This window comes from Artemia sp. Qi Xiang Cuo, chromosome 21 (assembly GCF_049724085.1).
Source record: "Artemia sp. Qi Xiang Cuo chromosome 21, ASM4972408v1, whole genome shotgun sequence".
Classification (NCBI taxonomy): domain Eukaryota; kingdom Metazoa; phylum Arthropoda; class Branchiopoda; order Anostraca; family Artemiidae; genus Artemia; species Artemia sp. Qi Xiang Cuo.
In genome coordinates this window covers 32,394,900-32,422,136 of record NC_142814.1, presented here as the reverse complement: position 1 = coordinate 32,422,136, position 27,237 = coordinate 32,394,900, and the positions used below count along the sequence as shown (strand labels likewise).

General features: G+C 37.3%; 1 protein-coding gene across 1 annotated transcript in view; it reads right to left on the bottom strand.

The window, feature by feature from the left end:
* Positions 1-27,237, bottom strand: part of LOC148939457 (muscle, skeletal receptor tyrosine protein kinase-like) — a 160,590-nt gene that overhangs the window by 51,302 nt on the left and 82,051 nt on the right. Inside the window, exon 8 of the mRNA XM_089106883.1 lies at positions 8,274-8,559. Within this exon, the coding sequence (XP_088963009.1) occupies positions 8,274-8,559 (286 nt within the window). The remainder of the gene's footprint in view (positions 1-8,273; positions 8,560-27,237) is intronic.

Below are 27,237 nucleotides of genomic sequence, written 5' to 3'. Positions count from 1 at the left end.
AACTTAAAATCCTTCCCCTGAGGGTTGTGGGGGAGTGACATCCTCAAAAACAAATTTTCTATCTGGAAATCAACTACACTGTACAAATGGCTATCTCAAAATTTTGATTGGCTGTGTTTCGGGAAGTTGGTGGGAATGAGAGGGGGGTTAGTTGCCCTTCAATCACTTTCAACTATTAAAAGGGAACTAGCCCATTCAATTTCCAATTGAATGAGCTCTTTTTGAAGTTTGTACGACCTCGCTTTCTATAAAAACCTTATATGCCCCCAGGGCATAACTTACGACTCTTGCCCTGAGGGCTTTGGGGGTGGAGGAGTTGTCATCCTTAGAAACTGAATTTCCAAAACTTTTAACTACGTTGAACAAAAAGGCTATCTAAAAATTTTGATTGGCTGTGTTTGGGATAAAGGTGGGCGTGAGAGAGTGGTTAGTTGCCCTCAAATCACTTTCGAGACTTAAAAAGGGTACTAGTCCTTTGAATTTCCAATCGAATGAGCCCTTTTTCAAGTTTCTACGACAAATATTTCAATAAAAACTTATATGCCCCCAGGGCACAACTTATAACCCTTGTTCTGAAGACTGTGGGGGAGTGTTCTAATCAAAGATATAATTTCCTGAACTTTAAACTGCGTGGACCAAAATGGCTATCTCAAAATTTTGATTGGCTGCTTTTGGGGAAATGGTGGACGTGGAAGGGGTGTTAGTTGCCTTCCAATAACTTTCGACTCTTAAAAGGGGCACTAACCATTTCAATTTCCAATCGAATGAGAGCCTTTTTGAAGTTTCTACGACAACTCGTTCTATAAAAAATTTATATGCCCCAGGGACATAACTTACAACCCTTGCCTTGAGGGCTGGGGGGGGGGGAGTTGTTATTCTCAAAGACCAAATTTCCAGAAATTCCAACAACGTTGAACAAAATGGTTATCTTAAAATTTTGATTGGATGTGTTTGGGGAAAAGGTGGGCGTGAAAGGGGAGATAGTTGCCCTCCAATCGCTTTCGACTATTAAAAAGGGCACTAGCCCTTTGAATTTCCAAACGAATGAGCCTTTTTTGAAGTTTTTAGATAGTGTTGAACAAAAACACTACATAACTTACAACCCACATAACTTACATAACTTACAACCCTTGCCCTGAGGGCTGTGGGGGGGGGGGTTATTATCCTCAAAGACCAAATTTCCAGAATTTCCAATTATGTTGAACAAAATGGCTATCTTAAAATTTTGATTGGATGTGTTTGGGGAAATGGTGGACGTAGAAGGGGTGTTAGTTGCCTTCCAATCTCTTTCGACTATTAAAAAGGGCACTAGCCATTTCAATTTCCAACTGAATGAGCCCTTTTTGAAGTTTCTACGACAACGTGTTCTATAAGAAATATAGATGCCCCCAGGGCATAACTTACAATCCTTGCCCTGAGGGCTGTGGGGAGTTTGTCATTCTCAAAGATCTAATTTCCAGAACTTTCAGCTACGTTGAACAAAATGGCTATCTTAAAATTTTTATTGGATGTGTTTGGGGAAAATGTGGGCGTGAGAGGGTGTTAGTTGCCTCCAATCACTTTCGACTATTAAAAAGGGCACTAGCCATTTCAATTTCCAATCGAATGAGCCCTTTTTGAAGTTTCTACGACAACGCGATCTATAAAAACCTTATATACCCCCAGGGCTTAATTTACAATCAGTGCCCTGAGGGCTGTGGGGAATTTGTCGTCCTCAAAGATCGAATTTCCAGAACTTTCAGCTACGTTGAGCAAAATGGCTATCTAAAAATTTTTATTGGATGTGTTTGGGGAAAAGGTGGACGTGAAAGGGGGGTTAGTTGCCTCCAATCGCTTTCGATTATTAAAAAGGGCCCTAGCCCTTTGAATTTCCAATCGAATGAGCCTTTTTTGAAGTTTCTACGACAACACTTTCTATAAAAGCCTTATATGCCCCCAGGGCATAACTTACAACCCCTGCCCTGAGACCTGTGGGGGAGTGTTCTCCTCAAAAACATAATTTCTATCTGGAAATCATCTACGCTGAACAAAATGGCTATCTCAAAATTTTGATTGGATGTGTTTTGAGAAATGGTGGGCGTGGAAGGGGTGTTAGTTGCCTTCCATTCACTTTCTATTATTAAAAAGAGTACAAGCCACTCTGATTTCCAATTGAATGAGCCCTTTTGCAATTTTCTACGACAACTTTTACGATACGAAGTGCCCTGGTCTAAAAAAAACAAAAACAAAAAAAAAACACATTGTTACAACATCGTTCTTATATGCCCCCAGGGCATAACTTAAAAACCTTCCCCTGAGGGTTGTGGGGGAGTGACATCCTCAAAAACAAATTTTCTATCTGGAAATCAACTACACTGAACAAATGGCTATCTCAAAATTTTGATTGGCTGTGTTTCGGGAAATGGTGGGCGTGAAATGGGTGTTAGTTGCCTTCGAATCACTTTCGACTATTATAAAGGGCACAAGCCACTCCAATTTCCAATTGAATGAGCCCTTTTCGAAGTTTTTACGACAACTTCGTCGATACGAAGTGCCCTGGTCTAAAGGCAAAAATAATAAATATTACATTGTGCCAACATCGTTCTTATATGCCCCAAGGGCATAACTTAAAGCCCTTACCCTGAGGGTTGTGGAGGAGTGTTCTCCTCAAAAATATAATTTATATCTGGAAATCAACTACGCTGAACAAAATGGCAATCTCAAAATTTTGATTGGATGTGGTTTGGGGAATGATGGACATGGGGGGGGGGCTAGTTGACCTCCAATCACTTTCGACTATTAAAAAGGGCATTAGCCCCTCCAATTTCTAATCGAATGAGCCTTTATGATAACGTGAGAATACATATACAGTAAATATAAGATAGCAGAAGAACAAACAACTCACTAGAATCGGAAGTCCCAGCTATTGGATGTTCGACCGATCTAGGAACAAACCCTTTGTCACGAATAACTTTAGTCCCAAAAGCCCCCCCCCCCTGGACGGAGCTCTAGTTCACATATACATGGCGAAATCTCTAAGGAATGAGACGTCAGGAAAAGCCTTCTCAAACTTATTCAAAATACTCGAATTCATATTCCAACTACTTTACACTAGAAGGTGAATGTCCCGATCCGACACAGAAAATGACAGCACAGATAATAATCAGAATAGTTATTGAAAAAAGTTCGACATTTAGACAGTAGAAGAACACTTGGTTCCCGCAGACATGTCCAACGTACAATTAATTTAATTTCGCAGTTATTCTGCTGGATGTTGCAATCATTGCTCCGTTCGAGTGCAACATTCTCAAGCTGGATAGTTTCAGCATTGTTCTGCACTTCTTTATGAGAAGTGCAAATTTTCTATTCAACAACAACGAAGATGATTATAAATGAAAAATAATGCAAAACAGAAAGGTTTGATCTTGATGCAAGACATCACCATTTACTATATTTACTACTTACGAGTATAACGGTGTTTTTTTAAAAGGGTGGTTTGCAAAAGGAAACTTTAAAAAACGCAACAAAAAATTGTTTATATGCATTTTTGTTACGTTGTTACGGGTCAGGCAAAATATCAGGGGGGGGGGGCTCAAACCCCTTAAGAGAGGGGGCAACCCCTCTCCATCCTCATATTTACGGTATTAACTGTTCGTTTTAATTTTAACCATGTATTTTTTTTTACTTTCATATAATAAAATGTATGTGTACATTTACCCTATCAATAAAAATAGGTTGGCACCCAAGTAAGCTAGACTTCTTGTCCCAAATTATTCAGCCCATAATTCAATCGAACAAAAAAAAAATGTTTGATTCACCAAAAGAAAGGCAAAATAATTTAAGAAAAAAAATTTTGTTTAAGCATGATTTAAAAAACAAATAAGCAAAAAACGGTTTTGAACTTTTTTGACGGTGCATTTTTTCTTCCAAGATTAGAATAACAAAATTCTCAGAAGTGTTTGATCTTGGGAACAGACTGAGACAGATTCTTGTCTTAACAATGGCTGGTCTTCCCTCAATTAAAAAAAACAACGTTTTTTTTGTTTTTTTCAAAACACGTTTCTAAATTTTCGGTTACTATGGGTTACGGTTCGTTCTTTAACAGCTTGGCCCTATAGGGGCAGCTATGAAATGCCTTTATGGAGGTACAAACATTTTGTTTCAAATTTGTGGTAAAACATTTGAAAAATTGAGGCTCCCTATCCTGGCTCTTAAAAAAAAGGAAACATACAAGCTCCTGTTTTGGGCACAGTAGTATTTCAACTGTGAAAACAGGTTTTAAATTGAAATACAGATAGAAGTGTTATCAATATAATATTGGTAATTTTGTTGAAAAAAAAATTGTTGCACTTAAATTATCAATCATTTACCTTCACTTCTCAGACAATTTATTACTATTTATCAATAAAAATTTCACGGAAAAAGAGGTGTATGGTCAGTAAATTACTACGGAGGAGAGAGAGAGGGATCCCTTAAGCCCGCCACAAACCGGAATATCCTGGATTTCCCTATAATATCCTTCAGTTTTCCCATAGCTCATTTTGGAGGTAGGGTTTGGCTATCACTGCAGTCTAGTAAAAACGAACCAAGGCCTATAGTGACCTAAAATTCAAAACGCGTTTAAGAAAACTGTCTATTAAGAAATATAACCATTTGTAGCTAATTCACGAATGATAACTATTATTTCGATTAGTCTTAATAGTAAAGTGTTATTTTGGAAAGAAATTTATGGGAATTTGGAAATATACGGAAACCCCTCGAAAATGAAACCGGATCGAAATAATAAAAACACCGCCATTGGAATCAACGTTGCCAAAAACCCAGGATTGGAAACAAGCAGACACCCATCTTGAACAGCAAGGAAAATCAATGAAAATCCTTTTCCTCTTTTTTTTTTTTTTTTTTTTTTTTTTTTTTTTTTTTCACCACTAGCGGAGCCTTGGAACAGTATAGAGCTGTTAAACGTTTATGTAAAGACTCATTTGAATCAGCTCCATCCAAATTATTCCGTTATGGTAGCGCTTTTTGCAACTCTATCATTTCCCATATGTTTCAATCGGCGTGGTTTATTGGTCAAAAGTAAAATATAGGGCGGACCAAAGCCAACCAATGTAATTCATTCTTGTTTAGCATGTAGGTTTGACAACTTCGGTAAACAGGTGTTTCTAGACAGGTAGACAAAACGGTAGCCGCCTACTTTAAATGCATTTCAAACAGCCTTCCGAAACGATCCACTCATTATTCTTTGAATGAGAAATAGCGAAGCGAAGTCCATCTATTTTTGTAACAATTTAACAATTTTTGCATTTTCTTGCAAGTTTACGTTATTTTCTACAAAAAAGTCTAAGTAATATAACAAATCTGACACGGTGATTGCATAGATCTGAAGCTACTGAACAATATGATACAAATACATTGTCTATTCGGTCAAAATAGTAGCTTCAAATTAGTCGCAAAGTTCTCTGTTTTTAAAAAGCATTTTTCTATCAAAAAAAAAATTTGAATCATATTTCAAAAATATAACTCGGTGAATTTATAAATCTAAGTCTCAGCTATCGAATAGTACCAAAATTGTCATCTTTAGTCGAAAATTGAAGACGGTCCACGGTTTATTTAAAAACGGTCAAAAGCATGCATAGTGAGCATAAACCTTAAGGGTTCATTTCAAAGGAAGTTACAATATCTAGTATCTTTTGAAGCAACAAAACATAATACATAAATTACATTCAAGTAAGAGTGTCCGGGTCTGGTACTTCAAATAAAGGCATTTCAGGGGTTTTCCAAAGCCTTTTTGAGACGATATACAGTAGATGGATCCCCTTGTCTTTCTTACCAGGGGGCAGACATCATCTTTTTAAGGAATGAGTCCGAAAAATGGAACTGACTAAGCTATTTTGCGTAGTTTCTTGGATGGAAAACCACAAATAGAATTGCAATAATTACTAAAAAGAAGCGTTCACGTCCAGAGTTTGCAATAAACTTATACTTAAGCCAACTAAGTCTATTTGTAGAGATTCACCCTTTCCCATAAAATAAATGACGAACGAACCACAAAAATTCCTTACTTCTCAAGACCTACCAAACAAGATAATTAGCTCAATCTCGTATTGTCTTCACCTTCCGTGTTTCCCCAGTTCTGATGTCAAAACTATAGTCAACTAAATCTATTTGTAGAGATTCACCCTTTCCTATAGAATAAATGACGAACGAACCACGAAAATTCCTTACTTCTCAAGACCTACCAAACAAGATAATTAGCTCAATCTCCTATTGTCTTCACCTTCCGTGTTTCCCCGGTTCTGATGTCGAAACTATAGCAACAACGGCGATTACAAAGGAAGAACAGGAAAAAATCTAGTAATTTGGCTAACGAGAGCACGAATAGAGTTGATTTTGTTTGCTAGCAACGAACAAAAATTATTCGAACATTACTTTTTATAACAACAATTATGAGAGAATCGATAGTAGAGCAATTACATGAAATCAGATACTGTTCCCACCAGAAGCGGTTTTAGGAGAGGGACAAAAAGGGCACTTGCCCTGGGAGTAGAAAGATTAGGGGCACAAAAATTCGAATAAACAATTTAACGGTTATAATAATTTTGTAATTTTTGAGTTTTTATTGAAATAAAATAGAGGGCAAAGTTAATAAATAAAAATAATTAATAAAGTATTGATTGATTAACAATTTGCCTTGGGCGCAAGAGCGGCCAGAACCGCCACTGCTTCCCTCTAAGACAGAGCAAGCTGATAGCGATAACCAAATCAAGGTAGCGAATTACAAGAATCCCCAAGTACATTTTTAGAAGAAGCACTTATAAAATATAATAGTAGTAAGTTTTCCATCCCATAGCACACAAGCACACAAATTAATATTTCATACTCTTTTTTTTTCACGAGACAAATTTGTCATTTGGCCCGTTAATCTTATTCAGTTGCAAGATGGAAACATGGCTGCCACTAAACCTTTCGAAACGATTTTGCTAAAAGTCGACATCTTAAAAATAAACTTTATACAGAATAGTCTAATTGACAAAACTAGAGAAAAATATATAGCAACACCAGCAATTGCCAAAGAAGGGAATAGAAAAAAAGGTCAAATTGGATAATGGGCAAGAGACCTGAAAAAAAGCTATCAAATAGAATTCCACCAACTGTCTTTTGTTGAGTATTTTACTTTTATAGGACTGATTATTTGTGCCATGAAGAGTCTTAATGGCACATTAAGACTCTGAGAAACAGGAACTTCAATGAAAAAAATTTGAATAAATAAGATCCGTTACTACTTTTCACCTACTTTGAGAAAGACAAGGATTAAAACACAATAAACGATTCATGGTCTTTTAAATATAAATATAAGTTACATATATAACATGTTTTGAATAAGGTAGATCTAAACTGCGAAATATAAATGATATACTAAAATGCAAACCAAGATAGTTAATAATAAAAAAATGTAATTTACTTATTGTACATGTAAAAAGAATGAGCAAATGTGAATTATAAGTAAAATGTAAATAGAATATCTTTAAAATTCCCTGTACATTAAGAAATTTACATCTCTGAAAGGCCAACTAACGAATGATAGGTCTTATCACGATGGTATACTATTTCATGCCACATTGTATGCAACAAACTTCCAAATCTTTTGAGCGAAAATTTATCTCCATGAACAGCGCCATCTTAAAATGACCATATTCTCCAAAATAATGTAATGCCCAAAGCAGGAGAAATATAGATGACTTAATACCAATAACGATTTCAGGTGATACAATATCAAAAACTTAATGAACAACCTAGTATTTACATATAGTAAACAGAGAGAGAGAGAGAGAGAGAGAGAGAGAGAGAGAGAGAGAGAGAGAGAGAGAGAGAGAGAGAGAGAGAGAGAGAGAGAGAGAGAGAGAGAGAGAGAGAGAGAGAGAGAGAGAGAGAGAGAGAGAGAGAGAGAGAGAGAGAGAGAGAGAGAGAGAGAGAGAAAGAGAGAGAGAGAGAGAGAGATAGAGAGAGAGAGAGAGAGAGAGAGAGAGAGAGAGAGAAAGAAAGAAAGAAAGAGAGAGAGAGAGAGAGAGAGAGAGAGAGAGAGAGAGAGGGCAGAGAGAGAGAGAAAAAAAAATTTACGTGGCGGTATAAAATTAACAATTTAATTAATTTTAGAGTTGTTATTGAAAGCTATGGTGAAAATAAGGGAAATTAGGATAAAGAAGAAATAAAGGGCGTTAAGCTAAAATAAAAGAAGAAGAAAGCAATTGTCCAAAGACATACAGAATAAATTGAGACGTGACAAAACCTACTTGTAACTTGGTCCTTCTTAATTTTAGTTAATCCTGCGTGGGAACACTTTGGATGCCCATTTTCGTCCACGTCATCGACTCTTGGTAACGTTTCACACTGAGGAAGACGAAAATGACCCCGAGAGCCAATGACAACACCCCGTTTTTTGTCCTCCTCAATCAGCGACCATTCATTGAAGCATAGAGACTGCCGAACAGCTATACAATCTTCATAACAGAGTGGAAGACTTAATGCGTTGCCATTTAGTATTCGACAATGCGGAAAAGCGTAATGACACAACAGCTTCTAAAAGAAAATAGAAGAATATGAGAGCAAAGGAAAATCAATTCACAGTTCTGCCACACATCACGAATACGTATGAGACATCTCAAATCAAATTGTGCTATTCCAATCTATCTTGAATACCCTTCCAAGCCCAAAAATGAATTTGATTTGTCAAAGGGTGAGGTTGGTTGACAGAATGGCTGAATTTCAAGTAAACGAGGTTCATTAAAAATAATTTTGGCTAAAATTAAGTGGTTACATAGTAAGAAAATCTGACCTTTTAATAGAAATCAAATAGTGGTTTCACATTGGCTAAGTAGGCTTACTACATTAGTTCACATAAAAGGTCCGTAAGTAATTAATCTTGTGAATTATTGTAACTTACCAACCATAGGCTATTTTACATATTGAAGTCTCGTAATTTAAGTGCTTATGTAGCCTGCGAAGGCCTATAAGCCTCATTGGAATGAAATATTTATTACACTGCTGAGATAATTATTAAAGCCAAAAAACATACTAAATAAAAATCTCGCCTCTTCACTCCCGAACATATACATTTTTGTCTGAAAATGAACGTTCGATAAAATATATCGCATAGTCTGTCTTGAAGAATGAAATTTCAGTTAATTCCAACCAGACAGATCCATAGAAATTGGCTTTATTAAAGGAGTTTCATCCTTCCAACTAGTAATTTCCCTATAAATTTAGATTGGACATACCAAAGAAAGACTCTCATCCATCCACCATACTCAAACGTGGCTGCAAGGGTTTGCTGAAAACGCGCAACCATTTCAGTGATACTAGTACCAAATGAAGAATAAAAACATCTCAATTGGTAACTTCAAGAAATCAAAATTCAGAACTGTTATTTCTACAGAATACATCATATATCCATTATTCATCGTTAATAAACATATATAGTCTTCACTCCTTGAGCAAATGAAAACGAGGAATAAAATATCAAAGAGAATGGCTCAAAACTTACTTTATAATTTTATCCCTCTTTTATACTGATAAGGAATCTCTTTCAAGTTTTAACGTCCCTTTAGTCTCTTTGTAAAATTAATACCACCGCAACGGAACTAACTACAATTGCATTTAGGGAGTGACATTATAATGAATGCATTCAAAATAGATTTAAAATTCATTCAGCATTCAAAGCATAGAAGAACAGCGGAAGAGAATAGACTGGATAACCTAAATAGATATAATCCCATTTATTTACAATATGACCTAGGGACTGAGATGTTAGAGACAAAGAAAGAATGACATAGCCAAACTGTACATTCTAAGGACCACAATCACCATTTTCAGAAAAAGGTTCATATCCCGTCAGCGGTCAAATTTAGAATTTAGAAAAGCTCGAGTTCCTCCTTATTAATTGTAGATGAGTTCAATTGCACGGACATAATCCGAAATTTGGCTGACTTTTCGTTATCAAGATCTTACGAATAGCACAAACATTAAAACGTCACCTGTTTTATGTCTGAAATAAAAACATACCGAAAGCAAAGTTTTCGCAATCAGAAATAAAATTTCACCATCACTTCATACATTTTTCTACACCATTGATGACTGTCGGGTGGGTCAAGATATGTAATACAACTAACCAAAACTAGCAACTAGCCAAAAAAGTAAAAAAATGTATAAAATTACAAAACAAATTGAGAAACTAACAGAAGCCATTATTGTCATTATAGCCATTTGTCATTAAATAATTTTTTAAAAGAAAAAATGCGATGACCTATGTTTTCTATTCAGTCTTAAATGTGAATACTAGAAAAACAGCTGGCTCCACTGGCCTTTTTTCACCTACTTAAACCGAATGGGACCACCAGCCAAAGCAAATATAGCATGACACCACGTCCCACCGTTCAATTTACTGGCCACAGTCTGCAGCTCGGGTTTCCAGTCCTTCCACGCTTCGTACCTTGACATCATATTACCGGTTTTTTGTCTTGTCTTTTAGATTATGACAGTTGTTTCTCAAAAAGCATTCCCAAGTTAAAGATAAGTTTTATAGGTTGCATCTGAGGCTGCATCCACAATATTTTTATGGACTGGTATAGGTAGGGTAACCTACCTATAGTGAACTCTCTTCATATTTTGGAAATACACAGAAATTCGTAGTTGAATCTTGAAAGAGCCAAGTCCTTTTGCATTATCAACATTTTTGGAACTTCAACGGCTATTAAATTAAATTAGCATTGTTTTGCTGTAAAATTAAGTCATTGTCAGAAACCTCATGGGTTTTCTCGGGCTAATTCAATATCATGTTAATAATGTCTTTTTGGTTATTAAAACCAGACCCGAACGCAGCGGAGAATATCAACCCACTCCCCTTCCCAAAATATCTGGAGAAAGAGAAGGGGAGGAAGAGAGAGTGAGAGAGAGAAAGAAAGAGAGAGAGAGAGAGGGGGGGGGGGAAGATTTAAGTTGGGTAAAAAATATGACATGGACACATAAAGCGATTTTATTTTCGACGACCGATTGAACGACCGCTTAGGCGAACCCAGTTTTCTTCATCCTTGACAATAAAAAGATCAGACAAATAACTTACAATAAAAATTTGTTGTTTTCAATCTTCTAATAGCCTAATACTCTATACTACTAATTAGAAAAGAGTTGACTCAGTGTTTTTCTATTCTCTAAGACATGCTGTCTAATTTCAAATTGAAAGAGTTAATACCATTAACGCAATCTTGTTTAATTACCAGTTATTTTCAGCGCAGACAAGTGATATAAAAAGGAAATGAATAATGAGAGATAGATAAGAAAACCCATTTTCTAGAGAGTGGAAGAGATTAGTACAAATAGAAGCGCAATATGAACGGTGCTGATGATACACTGGGGAAATTTCTCAACTTTAGTTAAAAGACTGCTTCTTAAAAGATTTCAGAGCGAGATCAAATTTGTATTGATTAAAGGAGTTGAGAACGAAATATAATGGGAAAACAAAAATTATGCTTAGCTTAAATAATTCTTAAGACCGAAAGAGGTAAGATTATCAATAGTAAAATGTAAAATATTGTTATAGGGCAGACCACAAGTCCCATTCAAGTTGCTTGACAATATTCTGTTAAGTAATTACATTAATTTTGGTTCGGTTATCTTATAGCGCGCATGAAGTAGGTCAAATCTTTTTTGTTTTAAACACATCAAAATGCATATGATATTATATGATTTATTAACACTAAAAGCTCTACTGGGCCAAGGTTAATACACAATACACTTCAAAAATAATTAATCAAAATGCATATTGGCAAAAAAAAATCTCCCTCCACTGGAAATAATCCCGACATAACTTCCTACATCCAGACTGCAATAGCTGCATAGCTCTTTTTTAATACCCCTGACCTTCTCTGAAAGCCTCCTCATTAGACCAAGAATAGTGAAGAGAGGTAAAAAGACTCCAGGCACTAAGTTCCATCCAAAATGAAATTCCATTCCCTAAAAACTTTAGGTTCTATACAACACAATACCTCCCAAAGAAGAAATACAACAAGTCCAATTACTGTCCTAGAACTCCCAGTCAGATAAATCAAAATCGAATAAGTTAATTTTTTCCTAATCCTAAGAATAAACAAGACACACCTAATACATTTTTTACTGCGCATATGTATTTAGGATAAATCGACAAACCAAGTTTAGGCATCTTATACAGGTTCAATTTTGGATAGCAAAGATAAGGAAGGCTTCAAAGATTTGATCAACGATAGCTGATGGGAAGCATTCTGATTAATAAAATTGCTTTCCTCTGAATCTGTCATAATGAGCAACGAAAAACTTTATTGACGTATTGATTCGCTTGTTAATCAAAAGCTCAGATTTTATTAGTAAGAAAGGACTGGCCACGAAACAAGCAACATAAATAGGGGGTAGCCATTTTTGTTCTTGTTGAACAATCATACAACCATTTAGTTTGAGATTCAAATAGATCGAGAATCATGAAATATCATACAATTTTAGGTCAAATTTCCTTATAAAATTACTTGAAGTTGTAGTAAAAGGATTGCACCAACAGCTTTGAGCAATGGCAGCCCAAGAGTTGACATTTCCACTGCATTGAATCCACCTTTAGTGTTAAAACTCCAAAGTTTAGGCTAAAACATCAGCCTAGCATACAAATATTACTTCACGTTCTCCACGGTATATCTAATTACTTTCAAAGTAGTATGGATCATGTCATCCCCTCTTAATTAGGAAAATATTTTGAAAATCAATAATATGCTTTTGAACTGATATGGCTTCCATCATAAAAGTTCTGCTACAACAGACTATGTTTCTCAACATTTCGTTATCTTAAAAAAAGACAAAACAAATGATCAGTTTTGACAGACATTTGTGGTAAGATGCCAAGAAAATCCCTAAAATATGAAATTTTTTTTTGGAAAAACAAAGGCAAAACGTTGTATTGAAACCAAAGAGTGAAAAATTTGCTTAATGCAATTGAACTCAAATTTTTAAATCATGTAAACTACTGGGGTTTTATTATGTAAACTCCCGAAAAAAAGTGACTTTAGTTATTTCGCAACTAAGAAAAAGTGACATAAAGTGACTACCAAGAGGTACTCAGAGCACAGGCAGATGACCTACACAAATTCCAGTTACTGCCTTATGATTATCATCGCCCTCTGAAAGCCCGTGAGGTTACGGAAAAGAAGGCTGGAAGCGTTATTTTATCTTCGATTAATTTATTTACTCATACAGAAAGCTAAATTTATTGAAATCAGAATTTTGATAAGGCTAAAAGGAACAAACAACCTTAGTAGAGCAGAACTTTTGAAAGTTTACGAACAGGAATAAACCGTACGATTGGCGTCCATGAGTAAGTGTAACAATTCAGTAGTAGAATTACACTTAAAATAAATAGGCTTCTTTGAAGGTGATCGATCAGTTCTGATTTCCTTTCCAAAACAAGTACTTCCACAGATTCAGCATCATTTGCCCTTTCTCTTTCTTCGAAATGAGATTTTAGTGTGGCTGCTAGCATGCTTTGAGCCAGACCAATGTTCAAAAAGTCCTACTCTTCTACTGTTTTTGTCAGACGTTCTCCTGCTTCTTTCAGAAGAGTGAAACCAATTTATTTCTTCTGTTTAGCTATTTTTCTTGTAAAATCTCTGACTCTAGCTTCCGCTATTTTCTGCTTTCTCTGGAACAGGTCCTGGACTGCCAATTCCTCATCTTTCTTTTGAGCTTCAAGCTATTCTTTTTCCAATTTATCCTGTTTTTGTCCAATAAGGTAAAGTTCATAGCTAGCTCTAGCTGATCTGGCTAAACACAGCAGCTTCTTTGCTGTCAACACAAGCTCGGGTATGTTCTCATAGTTGCGCAGGGCATCAACAGCAAAAGCTTTAGCGTTTAGGGTCCACTCCTCTGTACGGACTTGTATGCTAGTCATTTAATGACTGAACGAGAATTATCGCTCCACGTCTGCACTTCCACGGCAGAGCGAAATAGCTGCTCTAACTACTCGACCCAAGGCCTGATATTTCACATCATCACCTGGTGTCTTCAGTTCTAGGATCTTTTGCCAATAGCTATCGATTCGTGCACTGTTCGTGCATGGTGACACAGGGTCCGACTGTAATAATAACCGTTATGCCTAGACTTTATCTATCTTCGTCTCACACGGAAGTTCTCTTGTGTCGTAGAGAACATCACTGCAGCCTATCAGCTGAGAATTTGGCTTGAGAAGGCTAAGGCAGGTAAGGCTTCGGAAAAACTCATTATTCACAGGGCATTTTGCCAACAAATGTTAAACAGCAGCTTTGACGTGCTTCCTAACTCCTAGGAAAAAAGTGTTTTATATCTTTCAGATTCACTTTCGAAGTAGCAAGAGCTGCCAGGATCTACTCATTACACAAATGTTGTTCTAGGTATACTTTTGAAGCACTATCTACGCTTTCAAATCCCACAGCGAGATGATGGTTGACATCATCGGCACGTACAATCTGTCCGAGAAGAACTGTGCATAACCGACGAAACTCAAAATTCAGCACATGAATCAACGGCTCTTGTCGTTGAAACACTCCAGTGAGCACAGTCAAGGTATTGCTGAAGGTATGTGCCTCTCCAAAATCTAACACACAAGTATTCGTCCAATTTGAGTCATAGCTACTCCTGCCGTTTGCCCGTGCTGTCTACCAAAACACCTGGAAAACTATAGGTCCCCCCGTTCGACATGTGAGTCCAAGGGACTTGTTGGTCATGTGTCAATCCAAAAACACGGTAGTCCGCCTGAGACTCTAAGCGGGCAAGCCCATTAGGCTTAGGTCACTTGTTCGTCTGTGAGTCCAAGCAAATTCAGTCCCCCCCTTTGCATACAAGTCCAATCGACATTGTTTGTCATGAGTTAGGCCCCAAAAATCTCCATTATCCCATAGTTCTATGGCTACCTATCTTAATTCTGCCGTAGGATGGATGGATGGATGACAGACTGTCTATCAACAAGTGAAAATAACATCATTATATACAATTCTGAAAAAAATCTTATGCCAGCTTTGCCTCTCACTCAGAATATCTGTCTTGGCTTTGTCTCAAATTGGCCAATGGCTTGATGTCAACTTAATTTTAATTCAAGTTGCCATCCGTTGATTTTGAATTAATATCAAGTTGCCATCAAGCCATTGGCAATTTGGAGAAAAAGCCAAGACAGGTAGTCTGTGTGAGAGGCAAAACTGGAAAAGCCTTTTTCAGTATTGTATAAAAACTTATGTCATTTTCACTTGATGCTAGATATTGTCTATCAACCATACATCCTTCCTAGAGTAGAACTAAGGTAGATAGCCATAGAACTAAGGGATGATCGATATTTTTGGTTTGGCTCATGACGGACAATAACGACTGGACTTGTATGCAAAAGAGGGGGGGCTGAATTTGCTTGGACTCACAGGCGAACAAGTGACCCAAGCGCAGTAGGCTTGCCCACTTAGAGTCTCAGACGGACTACCGTGTTTTAGGATTGACATATGACACACAAGTCCCCTGGACTCACAGGCAAATGGGGCGACCTTTTGTTTTCCAAGTGTTTTGGTAAACGGCATGGGCAAACTGCGGAAGTAGCTATGACTCTAAAATTGGATAAATTCTAGTGTGTTAGCTTTTGGAGAGGCACACCAGCCTAGAGTCTCAGGTAGGTTGACCAGGTTTAAGAATTGACACGTGACCGTTAAAGTCACCTGGAATCGCAGGCAAACAGGCGTCCAGTCCAAAGCCTAACAGGGCTCATCAACCTGCCTAGAGTGTCGGACCAGGTTTAGCACCCAATTCATATGCTTGGAGCCAAAAGTCAAAAGTAGTTTTCCAAGTGTTTTGGTAATAGGCTTCGGCAAACAGCGGGAGTGGCTAGATTGAGCTTTCATTGTTGGCTTTCTTAGCCAACTTACAATTTTCAGATACTTTGGATTTGAAATAAAATGCTTTAAGCTATTTTTCTTTGGCACGAATTCCAGAAAATATTCAATCAGAGCAGGTCATTGCTCGATCAGGCTGTTTGCACCTTCTCCTGTGGCATACCGCCTAGTGGGGACGTGCTATTACAAATTATGTCGCGGAGCCTTAAATTTCAGCTCACACCGTCTAAAATCGGCACAATAAGCAGACCATCTGTTGAAGAAATGGTAAACAACAATTATCATATCAGAACATTTCTCGCCGAGATCCTGCAGTCCTTTTGGGAACATATTATACACTGCGTGAATGTTGCAGGTAGCGATATTTAAAAGACATTTTGAATAGTGTCTTTTTCTTTTCCAAGTCAACAATTGACCAAATTTCTTATTGACAGTTAGACCATCGCACGTAACCATCAGCAGTCTCTCAAGTGGAACCCGTCATCTTCTATATATTGAAGGAGTTTGTTGCTCAGATCCTCACTAGTAGCATGTCCCAGATAATATCTCCTAAGATGCCGAGTAATAAATATCTTTGCTCCATCGACCAGTATCTGACCCTTATTTGGAGCTCTTTCACCAGAGCATTGTTTGTGGTATCATCATATTCCAGTAAAAAGTCAGACATCGGGATGTCTTCAACCAAAATTTCCCTAAAAATAAGGATAAATTGCCTCTGTCAACAAGTACGTAACTTTTTGGGGCATTTAACGAGAAGGGCAATAACATTATTTGCCCTTAAGCCACCCCCCCTCGACAGGGAAAGTTCATTTGATCCCGGATGATTCTAATGGTTGTGGTAGAAATCTTAAAGAGTTTTAAACCTCTCAATTTTACTTTGTTTATATTTCAGTTTATTTTCTAGCGCTAGCGAATATTAGCTTTTAAGTCAACAAAACGAGAGCTTTCAGAATTCATTATCCATGAGAAATTAACGATTAGACTGTTTAAACAGTGAAGACAAGATAGGAACTCCGGTTTCACATTATAAAATATCAGTGTCAATATGGGCGTATTAACAAGAGATAAATTTACCTGCTCCATAAAATAAGACATTAATTCATTATAAAAAAAAAAAAAAAGAACGATGAAAACTCTTGGATAGCTAATGCTAAGGTTTAACAGCTAAAGGCCCATTGAAAAATTCAACATTAAACTTGGCCAAGTCTAGGAAAAACTTTGGATACACAAGTTTCCATGTTTAAGTTATTAAAACCGAATCCTTTATTTTCGGTTAGAATGTTGCAAGACAAGTAATCAATTGCAGGAGGAATCTGCTGTAATATGATTGATGCCCATTGAAAAATTCAACATTAAACTTGGCCAAGTCTAGGAAAAACTTTGGATACACAAGTTTCCATGTTTAAGTTATTAAAACCGAATCCTTTATTTTCGGTTAGAATGTTGCAAGACAAGTAATCAATTGCAGGAGGAATCTGCTGTAATATGATTGATAGCTCTCTGGTAAAAGCCAATAAATAAAACTAATCAAAATAAAAACAATATCCAAGTATATGGTTGCAATGAAAGGAAATAAGATATTTTCAGACACCCTCAGCAACCACTGTAATGCGTTGGCCAATGCCAAAACTAGAATTTAGTTCACAAAGGCACTGGAACATATTCAGCTCGAGCTAAAGCGAAGCAGGGGCGTAATTTGCTATGGGGTAGGGGGGCTGCCCCTTCCAGACCCCAGTTTTCCCCCTACCCCTGGAACCCCAGTCCCCCCTACCCAGATGAAACTTAGTTTCTTCAAAAATCTTGTCAAAACTAAGAAAAGCCTGCATAATTCAAGCATCCAAAGAAACGGGTCAGTTTTCTTTAGTATAGTTTTGCCTTTATGGTATTATATGGCTCATTTTTCATTTTTTCACTGTCATTTTCACTTCATTTGGTAAAATTGGCTGTAACTTCTCCCCCCTCCCCCGCCCCACCAAATTTTGATGAAATTACGCCACTATAGCGAAGGGGCTATGACGCCACCCTGCTTACGTACCTGGTTAGGGCAGAAATAAAAGAAAATTCTACAAGATAGAGTGAAACATACGCTGAACCATAGAAGGGTGCTAGGGGTTATGCGCCCTCTCCTCCGTAATAAGTTAAAGAAAAGGTCCAACTCTCATATAAAAATTTCCATTTAACCAAGTTATCTATTCAGAGAATGCTATTACGTAAGCTCGCCTTTTACGTTTAAATGTCTCTATTCAAAGAAGTTTCTATTCAGCTAACTTTTATTTAAGTTCATCATTATTTATTCAGATGCATGGACCTTGTAGGCGCCAGCATTAACTCCGTTGACTGTAACGTCATGCCAAGATTTTCCACATATTTTTTCTGCTGAAGTCCGTCTCTGGCTGGCACGTGCAATCTTCATTACAGTCAATATTTGCTAGTGTTTACGCTAGACTTGTCGGTGTCTTCGATTTCGACTCAATGCACCTTGTCAAAACGTTTGTCTGTTAGTATTTGAATTCATGTACAAAACCATTTGCCTATAAGATGTTAATTGGAGAATTGATAAGTGTTTTGCTATTGTATATGACAGAATATTCCTGTGCTAGCCATTCTAATCAAGAAAATATAGGAAACTTTTTAAAAGCGCTAAAGAGTCATGAATTTCGAGCCGGGAAAAGATATCTAGTTCAGTTTCAGCATAGACATGATTGTTAAAAAATTCCAACCTGGGAAAGAATTAATTTAATAGAAAAGACATGTCTTCAGGTAAACATCGTTTTTTTTTTGAAAATTAAATCCATAAAAGTTCAACCTAGTAAAATTCAACCCTCCCAGGATTCCATCTAACGTAAAATTAAACCTAAAAAAACTATGTCCGGATAACTCCATCGTATATATAAAAAAAAATCCGACAGAACTCAGCTGATGCCAAATTCAACCTATATATAATTCAAACCGTGTGATTGCAACCACCCAAAATTTTAATTAGGAAAAGATTAATACACTGAAATTCCACTTAGAACCATTGAAGAAACAAAGACTCAATTCACGCAAGATCTAAGCTAGAAAATCTAAATCAATGCAAAATTGAACTCAACGAAATTTGAATCAACAAAAACGAGCCTACGCAGATCAGTCTCACAAAAGTGTTTCACGGATTTCGGAATATTTTGCATGGGTCATCCCCTTTTGACTTTTCATCAGCCAGTATGTTTTCCACATTTTTCTACATCAGCCAGCAATATATACATTTTGATTATTTTTCTCCATCCCCCCGTAGGTTAGACTTACATATCCATGAAATACACTGTGAGATGTCGGTCGGCTAGACCAGGGGCATTTAAAAATCAAAGCCATCAATTCGTCTTCTAATGTAAAATTTTTATCTTTTCTTTGTATTTCATGGACTTATTCAGTTTGGTTCGGAGGTTTTCAAACGGCTGGGATGTCGGCCGTGTTTGATTGTATACAACCAGACATCATCGGGGAGACGGGAAATGATCGAAGGCACTGCGGTGCCCGTGAACGCACAATTGAGTAGCCATGTTCTTAATACATCTTAGGTCATTACTCCATCATTGCTTCACCTTGACGGGTGGGTTCAATAAACTTTTAGGGTTCAATGATTATTATACAGCTAAAACCTAGTTCAGTTTGGAAGACTCATTTTGTAAATTATGACGGAAAAAGCCTACACTAACGATATTTTTCAGTAGGGAAGAAGATAGGCTAGATATAATTACATTATGACCATATTCTGACATTCTTTGGGCGTAAAACATTAATTTGTCAAAGTTTTTCAATAAAATTTTATATTCTCCGGGGGAAATTACTGTTTCCTTGCTTAGAAATCGAATTTTGAAAATTTAAGCCTGGATCATTTAACATAATAGGATAAGATTTCCAACAGAATTACTAAACATTCCCAGCAAGGAGTATAGTAAATATCATTTGAATAGATCATCGAGGGAAAAGAAGTGTTACGTCTATATTATTTACAATAGTGAATAATAAGTAAAGAGTAAGCCTTGTCAATCGTCCGTGAAACAACAAGAAATGAAGCTTGGAAATGCATAATCCTTTGAAATGGATCTCCTGAAGATCTCAAATGGTTTACGCTAAAAAATCATTATTATGATCAAACGCGCCTTCACGAAGAGTTTTATGAAATTTATTTGTATGACCCTGGTAAATTATCAAAATCCCAGGTGTGCAGCTTTTGGGCACAATGATACGAAGCGAAATTTTTTTTAAAAATTAAAGACCATATTTTGAAAAACTCAGTAAAAGAGATCGATTCACCTTGAATGGTTTCGGTATAATTTTATATTCTTAGGGGAATTTATTGCTTCCTTATTCCGAAAATTAAATTTTCAAACTGTAATGTTGAATCTTTGAACACATCAGGATAAACTTTCCACACAATGAATAAGCACCCAAGACAAAGAAGATTATAAACACTGTTTGAAAGAATTGTAAGAAAAAAAAGAAGCTTAAGGTGATTAGTTTTACAGTCATTGTAATTTAGTTGTTTCCCATTGTAGACAAGTACACAAATAAAGGACTTGGAGAAATAGTAGGGGTGTAGTTAGATTGACTGGGCTTTGTGCACTGGACCACATTTTTCTTTTATCATTTTTTTTCGTTTTACCATCAGTTTTTTGATCTAACGACAAAAATTACTCACCCACATTTTTTTTTTTTTTGTTATTTTCTCAAGAAGCTATCATCGAAATTATAAAACAATCGGCTTAACATACTGAAGAGAGGAGGAGGTATAGAACAGGAAGAAGAAGAAAAGAGAGACGAGGAGATGAATAGCGAGAGGCAGAAGGTGGAGGGCCTAATAAAAAAGTTTTGAGAGGGAAGGAGGAGTGGAAAAAGGATAAGTCGTATTTTTTTGCATTCAGTGCTTGGTTTAAAGTTTATGTATTTGGAACGAGGGGGTGGGACGACCAGAGAAGGATGAGTCGTATATCACTTGGTTAGGACATCCAAATTTGGAACCAGGTTCTAAGGAGGTCAAAGCCGTTGAAGGTTTATGCCCAGTTTGAAAAGGTTTTAATTTGAAATTTTATTTAAAAGTAGGCTTACCATCCAAGATATTAGGGACCGAATTTCGTATTCCAGTGAATTGTCTACCATTAAACATTATAATAAAAGTTTTTGAAAGAAAAAGGCTAGCCTCAAATGCAGATTATTCTTACCCTAGATGAAATTTAGGAGTCGAAGATGTGACAGACATTCTAGCAGGGTGCCAGTAGCTGTATCATTCAAGAAGTATTTTATTTTAGATTGATACCCTTGAAATCCCGGGGACCCTGTAGATGACTAAAAAGGACAATCTGTCAGGTTTGTAAATATACTCTCCCCAAAACTTTCATCAATTGATGCCCAAGTACTAGTTTAGGTATCTAAGCTCTGAACTAGCCTGTCTAGGCCTAAAATGAATTGTGTACATGTACAGTGGTATTTCTAGGCCTGTGCACTTAGGGGGGACAGCTACCCCCCCCCCCTAATTTTTTCTAATATCTGATATAAAACTCAAAACGAGGAAAAATTAACATGAGTAGGGCTAACAACCCCTATGTCTTCCCAAGGCCACAACATAATTTGCACTTTACTGAAAAAATATAAATGTTTTTACTTTTATAACTCTAATAAATCAAATAATATTAACATTTTGATTACTAAATATCAGTATATGAATATGAAACTGACAACGCACATTCATTTGTATTTTCTTCAGTAAAGTGCAAATTATGTTCTGGCCTTGGGAAGGCATAGGGGCTTTGAGCCCTACTCATGTTAATTTCTGCTCGTTTTGAGTTTGACTCGGTTATTTATTATAATTTCTGTTCATTTTGGATTTCATTAATTTATCGATGCTGATTTGTGGTAGTTTCACGCTTGGTAGATTATTTGATTTTACTTTTGCTCATTTTTGATTTAATGAAGTTCTTTACTTTTCTTTAAAAAACTTACTTTGTGGCAAAATTTGTATGCTGGAGAAACTTTTTCAGCAATTTTTAACAACATACACCCTTTCAAAAATCTGGAAACAAAATAGTAGTGTTTAATTTAGTTTCATACTTCCTCAAGTTGACCTGAAATAGAAAACTTGATACCATTCGCAAAAAAATCTGTTTACTTTCTTTGATAGCTCGAATACACTTACGCTATTTTGATTTGGTTAAATTTTAAGAGAAGAAGTAGAACCGAAAGTCAACATAATTTACTCATTCGTTCTTGGGATACTGCTGAGATGCCTTGTTGGGAATTAGCAGTAACACAGTGCATTTTGTTTTATTCTCAAGCCAACATTTAGTTTTTAAACATAATGGGCAAATGGGAGGGTGGCCGTGGGATGGGGATGAGCTGCCTTCCAATCACTTTCGACTATCCAATTTCCAATCGAATGACTTCTTTTTGAGTTTCTACGACAACGCTTTCTATAAAAACCTTATATGCCCCCAGGGCATGAATTACAACCCTTGCCCTTGAAGGCTGTGAGGGGGTTGTCATACTCAAAAACCTGATTTCCAGAACTTTCAACTACGTTAAACAAAATGGCTATTTCAAAATTTTTATTGAATGTGTTTAGAGAAAGGGTGGGCGTGAGTGGGGCGTTAGTTGCTCTCCAATCACTTTTAACTATTAAAATTGGCACTAGCCCTTTCAATTTCCAATCAAATGAGCCCTTTTGAAGTTTCTACGGAGACCCTTTCAATGAAAACCTTATATGGCCCCAGGACATAACTTACAACCCTTGCTCTGAGTGCTGGGGTTGTTATCCTGAAAGACCTAATTTCCAGAACTTTCAGCTACGTTGAACAAAATTGCAATCTCAAAATTTTGATTGGATGTGTTTGGGGAAATGGTGGATGTGAGAGGGGTGCTAGTTATCCTCCAATCACTTTCGACTATTAAAATGGGCACAAGCCCTTTCTAATTTCCAATCAAATGAGCCCTTTTTGAAGTTTCTACAACATCACTATCAATAAAAATCTTATATGCCGCCAGGGCATACCTTACAACCCTTGCCCTGAGGGCTCGGAGGGGGTTACCATCTTCAAAGACCTAATTTCTAAAGCTTTTAACAAAATTGAACAAAATGGCAATCTAAAAATTTTAATTGATGTGTTTGGGAAAACGTCGGCGTGAGAGGAGGGTTAGCTGCCCTCCAATCACTTTCGACTATTAAAAAGGGCACTAACCCTTTGAATTTCCAATCGAATGAGCCGTTTTTCAAGTTTCTACGACAAAGCTTTCAATAAAAACCTTAAATGCCCCCAGGGCATAGTTTACAGCCCTTACCCTAGGGGCTGTGGGAGGGGGGAGTGTCATTCTCAAAGATATAATTTCCGGACCTTTAAACTACTTTGAACAAAATGGCTATATCAAAATTTGGTTGGAAGTGTTTGGATAAATGGTGGGCGTGGAAGGGTTGTTACTTGCCTTCAAATCACTTTCGACTATTAAAAAGGGCACTAGCTATTTCTATTTCCAATCGAATGAGCCCTTTTGAAGTTTCTATGACAACGCTTTCCAAAAAAACTTTATATACCCCCAGGGCATAACTCAAAGATATACCAGGTGTCTTATATGCCAGGTGTCATCCTCAAAGATATAATTTCTAGAACTTTCAACTACGTTGGACAAAATTGCTATCTCAAAATTTTGATTGGATGTATTTGTGGAAATGGTGGGCGTCAGAGGGGGGTTACTAACCCTCCAATCACTTTCTACTATTAAAAGGGCACTAGCCGTTTCAATTTTCAATCAAATGATTCCTTTTTGAAGTTTCTACGACAACACTTTCTATAAAAATAACCTTATATACCCCCAGGGCATAACTTACAACCCTTGCCCTGAGGGCTGTGGGGGGAGTGTTATCCTCAAAAACATAATTGTCAGACTTTTTAACTACGTCGAACAAAATGGATATATAAAAATGGTGATTGGATGTGTTTGGGGAAATGGTGGATGTGAGAGGGGTGCTAGTTATCCTCCAATCACTCTCAACTATTAAAAAGGCCCAAACCCTTCTAATTTCCAATCAAATGAGCCGTTTCTGAAGTTTCTACAACATCACTATTTGCCAATTTGCCAACATTAAACATTTGCCTCTCAATTACTTGGACTATCTGTCTTGGCTTTTCTCTTTCTACAATTTGCCATGTCTTGATGCAACCTACTGCAAAACACTTGATAACTTCAATTCAAAAACATCCCTATTTATCACTAGTGGGCGTGAGAGGGGGGTTACTTGCCCTCCAATCACTTTCGACTATTTAAAATGTTACTAGCCCTTTCAATTTCCAAACAAACCTTTTTGAAGTTCTTACGGCAACGCTTTCTATAAAAATATCCTTATATGCCCCCAGGACATAACTTACAACCCTCTCCCTCAGGGCTGTGGGGGGGGGGGAGTGTCTTCCTTATAAGCACAGTTTCCGGACTTTGTAACTGCTTCAAACTAAATTACTATGTAGAAACTCTCATTGTATATTATTTGGGTATGGTGGGTGCGAGCGAGGTGTTAGTTATCCTCCAATCACTCTCGACTATTAAAAAGGGCACAAGCCCTTCTAATTTCCAATCGAACGAGTCCTTTCCGAAGTTTCTACAACATCAATACGTATAAAAACCTTATATGCCCCCAGAGCATAACTTACAACTCTCGCCCTGAGGGCTCTGAGGGGCTATCATCCTCAAAGACCTATTTTAAAACTTTTAACTACGTTGAACAAAATGGCTATCTAAAAACTGTGATTGGATGTGTTTGGTGAAAAGGTCGGCGTGAGAGTTGTTTAAGTGGGGTTAGTTGCCCTCCAATCACTTTTGACTATTAAAAAGGGCAAGAGCCCTTTAAATTCTAATCGAATGAGCCCTTTTTCAAGTTTTTAAGGGCATAACTTACAACCATCACCCTGAGGGCTGTGGAAGGAGTGTCACCCTCCAAGATATAATTTCCGAACCTTTCAACTACTTTGAACAAAATGACTTGACTTACTTGACTTAAGTCCCATCCGTCCTTGAAGGTCGTCTTGGGGCCTCTATCTTCGTAACAGGGTGGATGGGCCTTTTGTATGCTTCACGGTCTTCTGCTAGGCGAAGAAGGTCCGAGAGGCGGTGAGGTGCAAAGTTTTCCTTCCACCTTTTTGGGGGACGACCACGAGGACGAGAACCGTGAATTTGGCCTTCGAAGGTGATTTTGGGAGACGGTACCGACTCATCCGTTGTACGTGACCGAGCCATCGAAGTTGCTGGATCTTCATGAGAATTGTTTGTTATACTTTAAGGCGCTCGAGAAGTTCGACATTTGAGATTCTATCAAGGTAAGTGATTCCGGCGATCCGGCGGAGGCACTTAGTTTCAAATGCTGCAAGTCGACGGGTGTCATTTACCTTCAGCGTCCATGTTTCACATGAGTAGATTGCGATGGGGATGATCAGGGTATCAAAAAGTCGTGTCTTAAGCCGCAGAGACAAATCCTTGCTTCGCCATATGGGCATAAGGGCCTTGAAACTGGAACTCGCGAGGGCGAGACGTCTTTTGATGTCTTTTGATGGACTGTTGTCGCTGGTGATCAGACTACCGAGGTAAGGGAAATCGTCAACCCACTGGATACTCTCTCCATTAATTTTCAGGTCTGGCTTAACTGTATCCTGTGGCTTTCGTGAGCAGCACATAGCCTTTGTTTTTTGATACATTTATGATCATTCCAAAAGAACTAGTGGCTTCGAAGACGTCGGTAAGAACGGCTTGTAGATCCTCGGGTGTTTCAGCCATTTCGTTGATATCGTCGGCGTAGAGCTAGCTTATCTATCTGAACACCCCCTATATGTGCGCCACAAGTTGTCTCCACCAGGGATAAGACTGCTGTGAGGAAAAGGTTGAACAGCTCTGGAGACAAAAGGCATCCTTGAAGGACACCTGCGGAAGTCTGGAAACTGTGGTTTGTTCTCTGTTCTGGGTCACTAAAGCTATTATGCAAAATGCAAAAATATTTATGGTATCCGAGCAAGAAATTGAATCTTTCAGTTCTAACTATAAAAATACCCTAAAATTTTTAAACTAGTTTTATTTTTGGTTAGGTTCTAACTACCCGATTTCCGGGTCGCAGCGGTAGCTAGCAAGCTAATAAGAAAATACATTCAAACTAGAAAAATACATTAAAATTTTAAAATTAGTTTAAAATTAGGTTCTAATCAAACAGTTCATGGTAGCGAACTGTAAGTAAGGAGCGACCCGGCTTAATAGTAACCGAAAGTCTAAAAAACGGGATTTTGATACCAATAGATACATCAAAAGAATCAGATTTCAATGCTGATTTCAAATATATAAGTTTCATAAAGTTTAGTCCGACCCATCAAAAGTGTCGCGCCTGAGAAAATTTGGCTGATTTTCGAAAAAAAGGGGAAAGGCCCCCTAAAATTTATAGAACCTTAATGAAAATCGCACCATCAAATTCAGCGTATCAGAGAACCCTGCCGTAGAGGTTTCAAGCTCCTATCTGCAAAAATGTGGAATTTTGTATTTTTTGCCAAAAGAAAGATCACGGATGCGTGTTTATTTATTAATTTTTTTCCCCAGGGGTGATCGTATCGACCCAGTGGTCCTAGAATATCGTATGAGGGCTCAATCGAACGGAAATTAAAAGTTCTAGGGCCCTTTTTAAGTGACCAAAAAATGGAGGGCAACTAGGCCCCCTCCCACGTTCATTTTTTTCCCAAAGTCACCCGATTGAAATTTTAAGATAGCCATTTTGTTCAGCATGGTCGAAAATATAATAATTATGTCTTTTAGGATGACTTAATCCCCCAAAGTCCCTGGGGGGAAGGCTAATAGTTATGAACTTTACCCAATGTTTACATATAACATTGGTTATTGGGATGTATACAGACGTTTTCAAGGGGGATTTCTTTCTGGTAGTGGGGGGGGGTCTTGGGTTATGCGGGAGGACCTTTCCATGCAGGAAGTTTTCATGGGGGAAGGGACATTGCCATGAAGGGGGTGCCGCATTTCCAAGCATTATTTAAAAACCATCAGAAATTAAATAAAAAAATCAACAAGTTTTTCAACTGAAAGTAAGGAGCAACATCAAAACTTAAAACGAACAGAAATTGTTAAGTATATTATTGGGTTCGCCCCCTAGTCAATACCTCGCTCTTTAAGCCAAAGATTTTTTAGTACTTTTATAAGAGCTACTTATTCTAATTAAAGGCCTTTGTGATTAAGAGGTCATTTTTAAATAATTGCAACAAAATTTGAACTTTCGCGTAAAGAGCGAGGTACTGACTAGGGGGTGAACCCCCTAATATACGTATTAAAAACATATTGATAT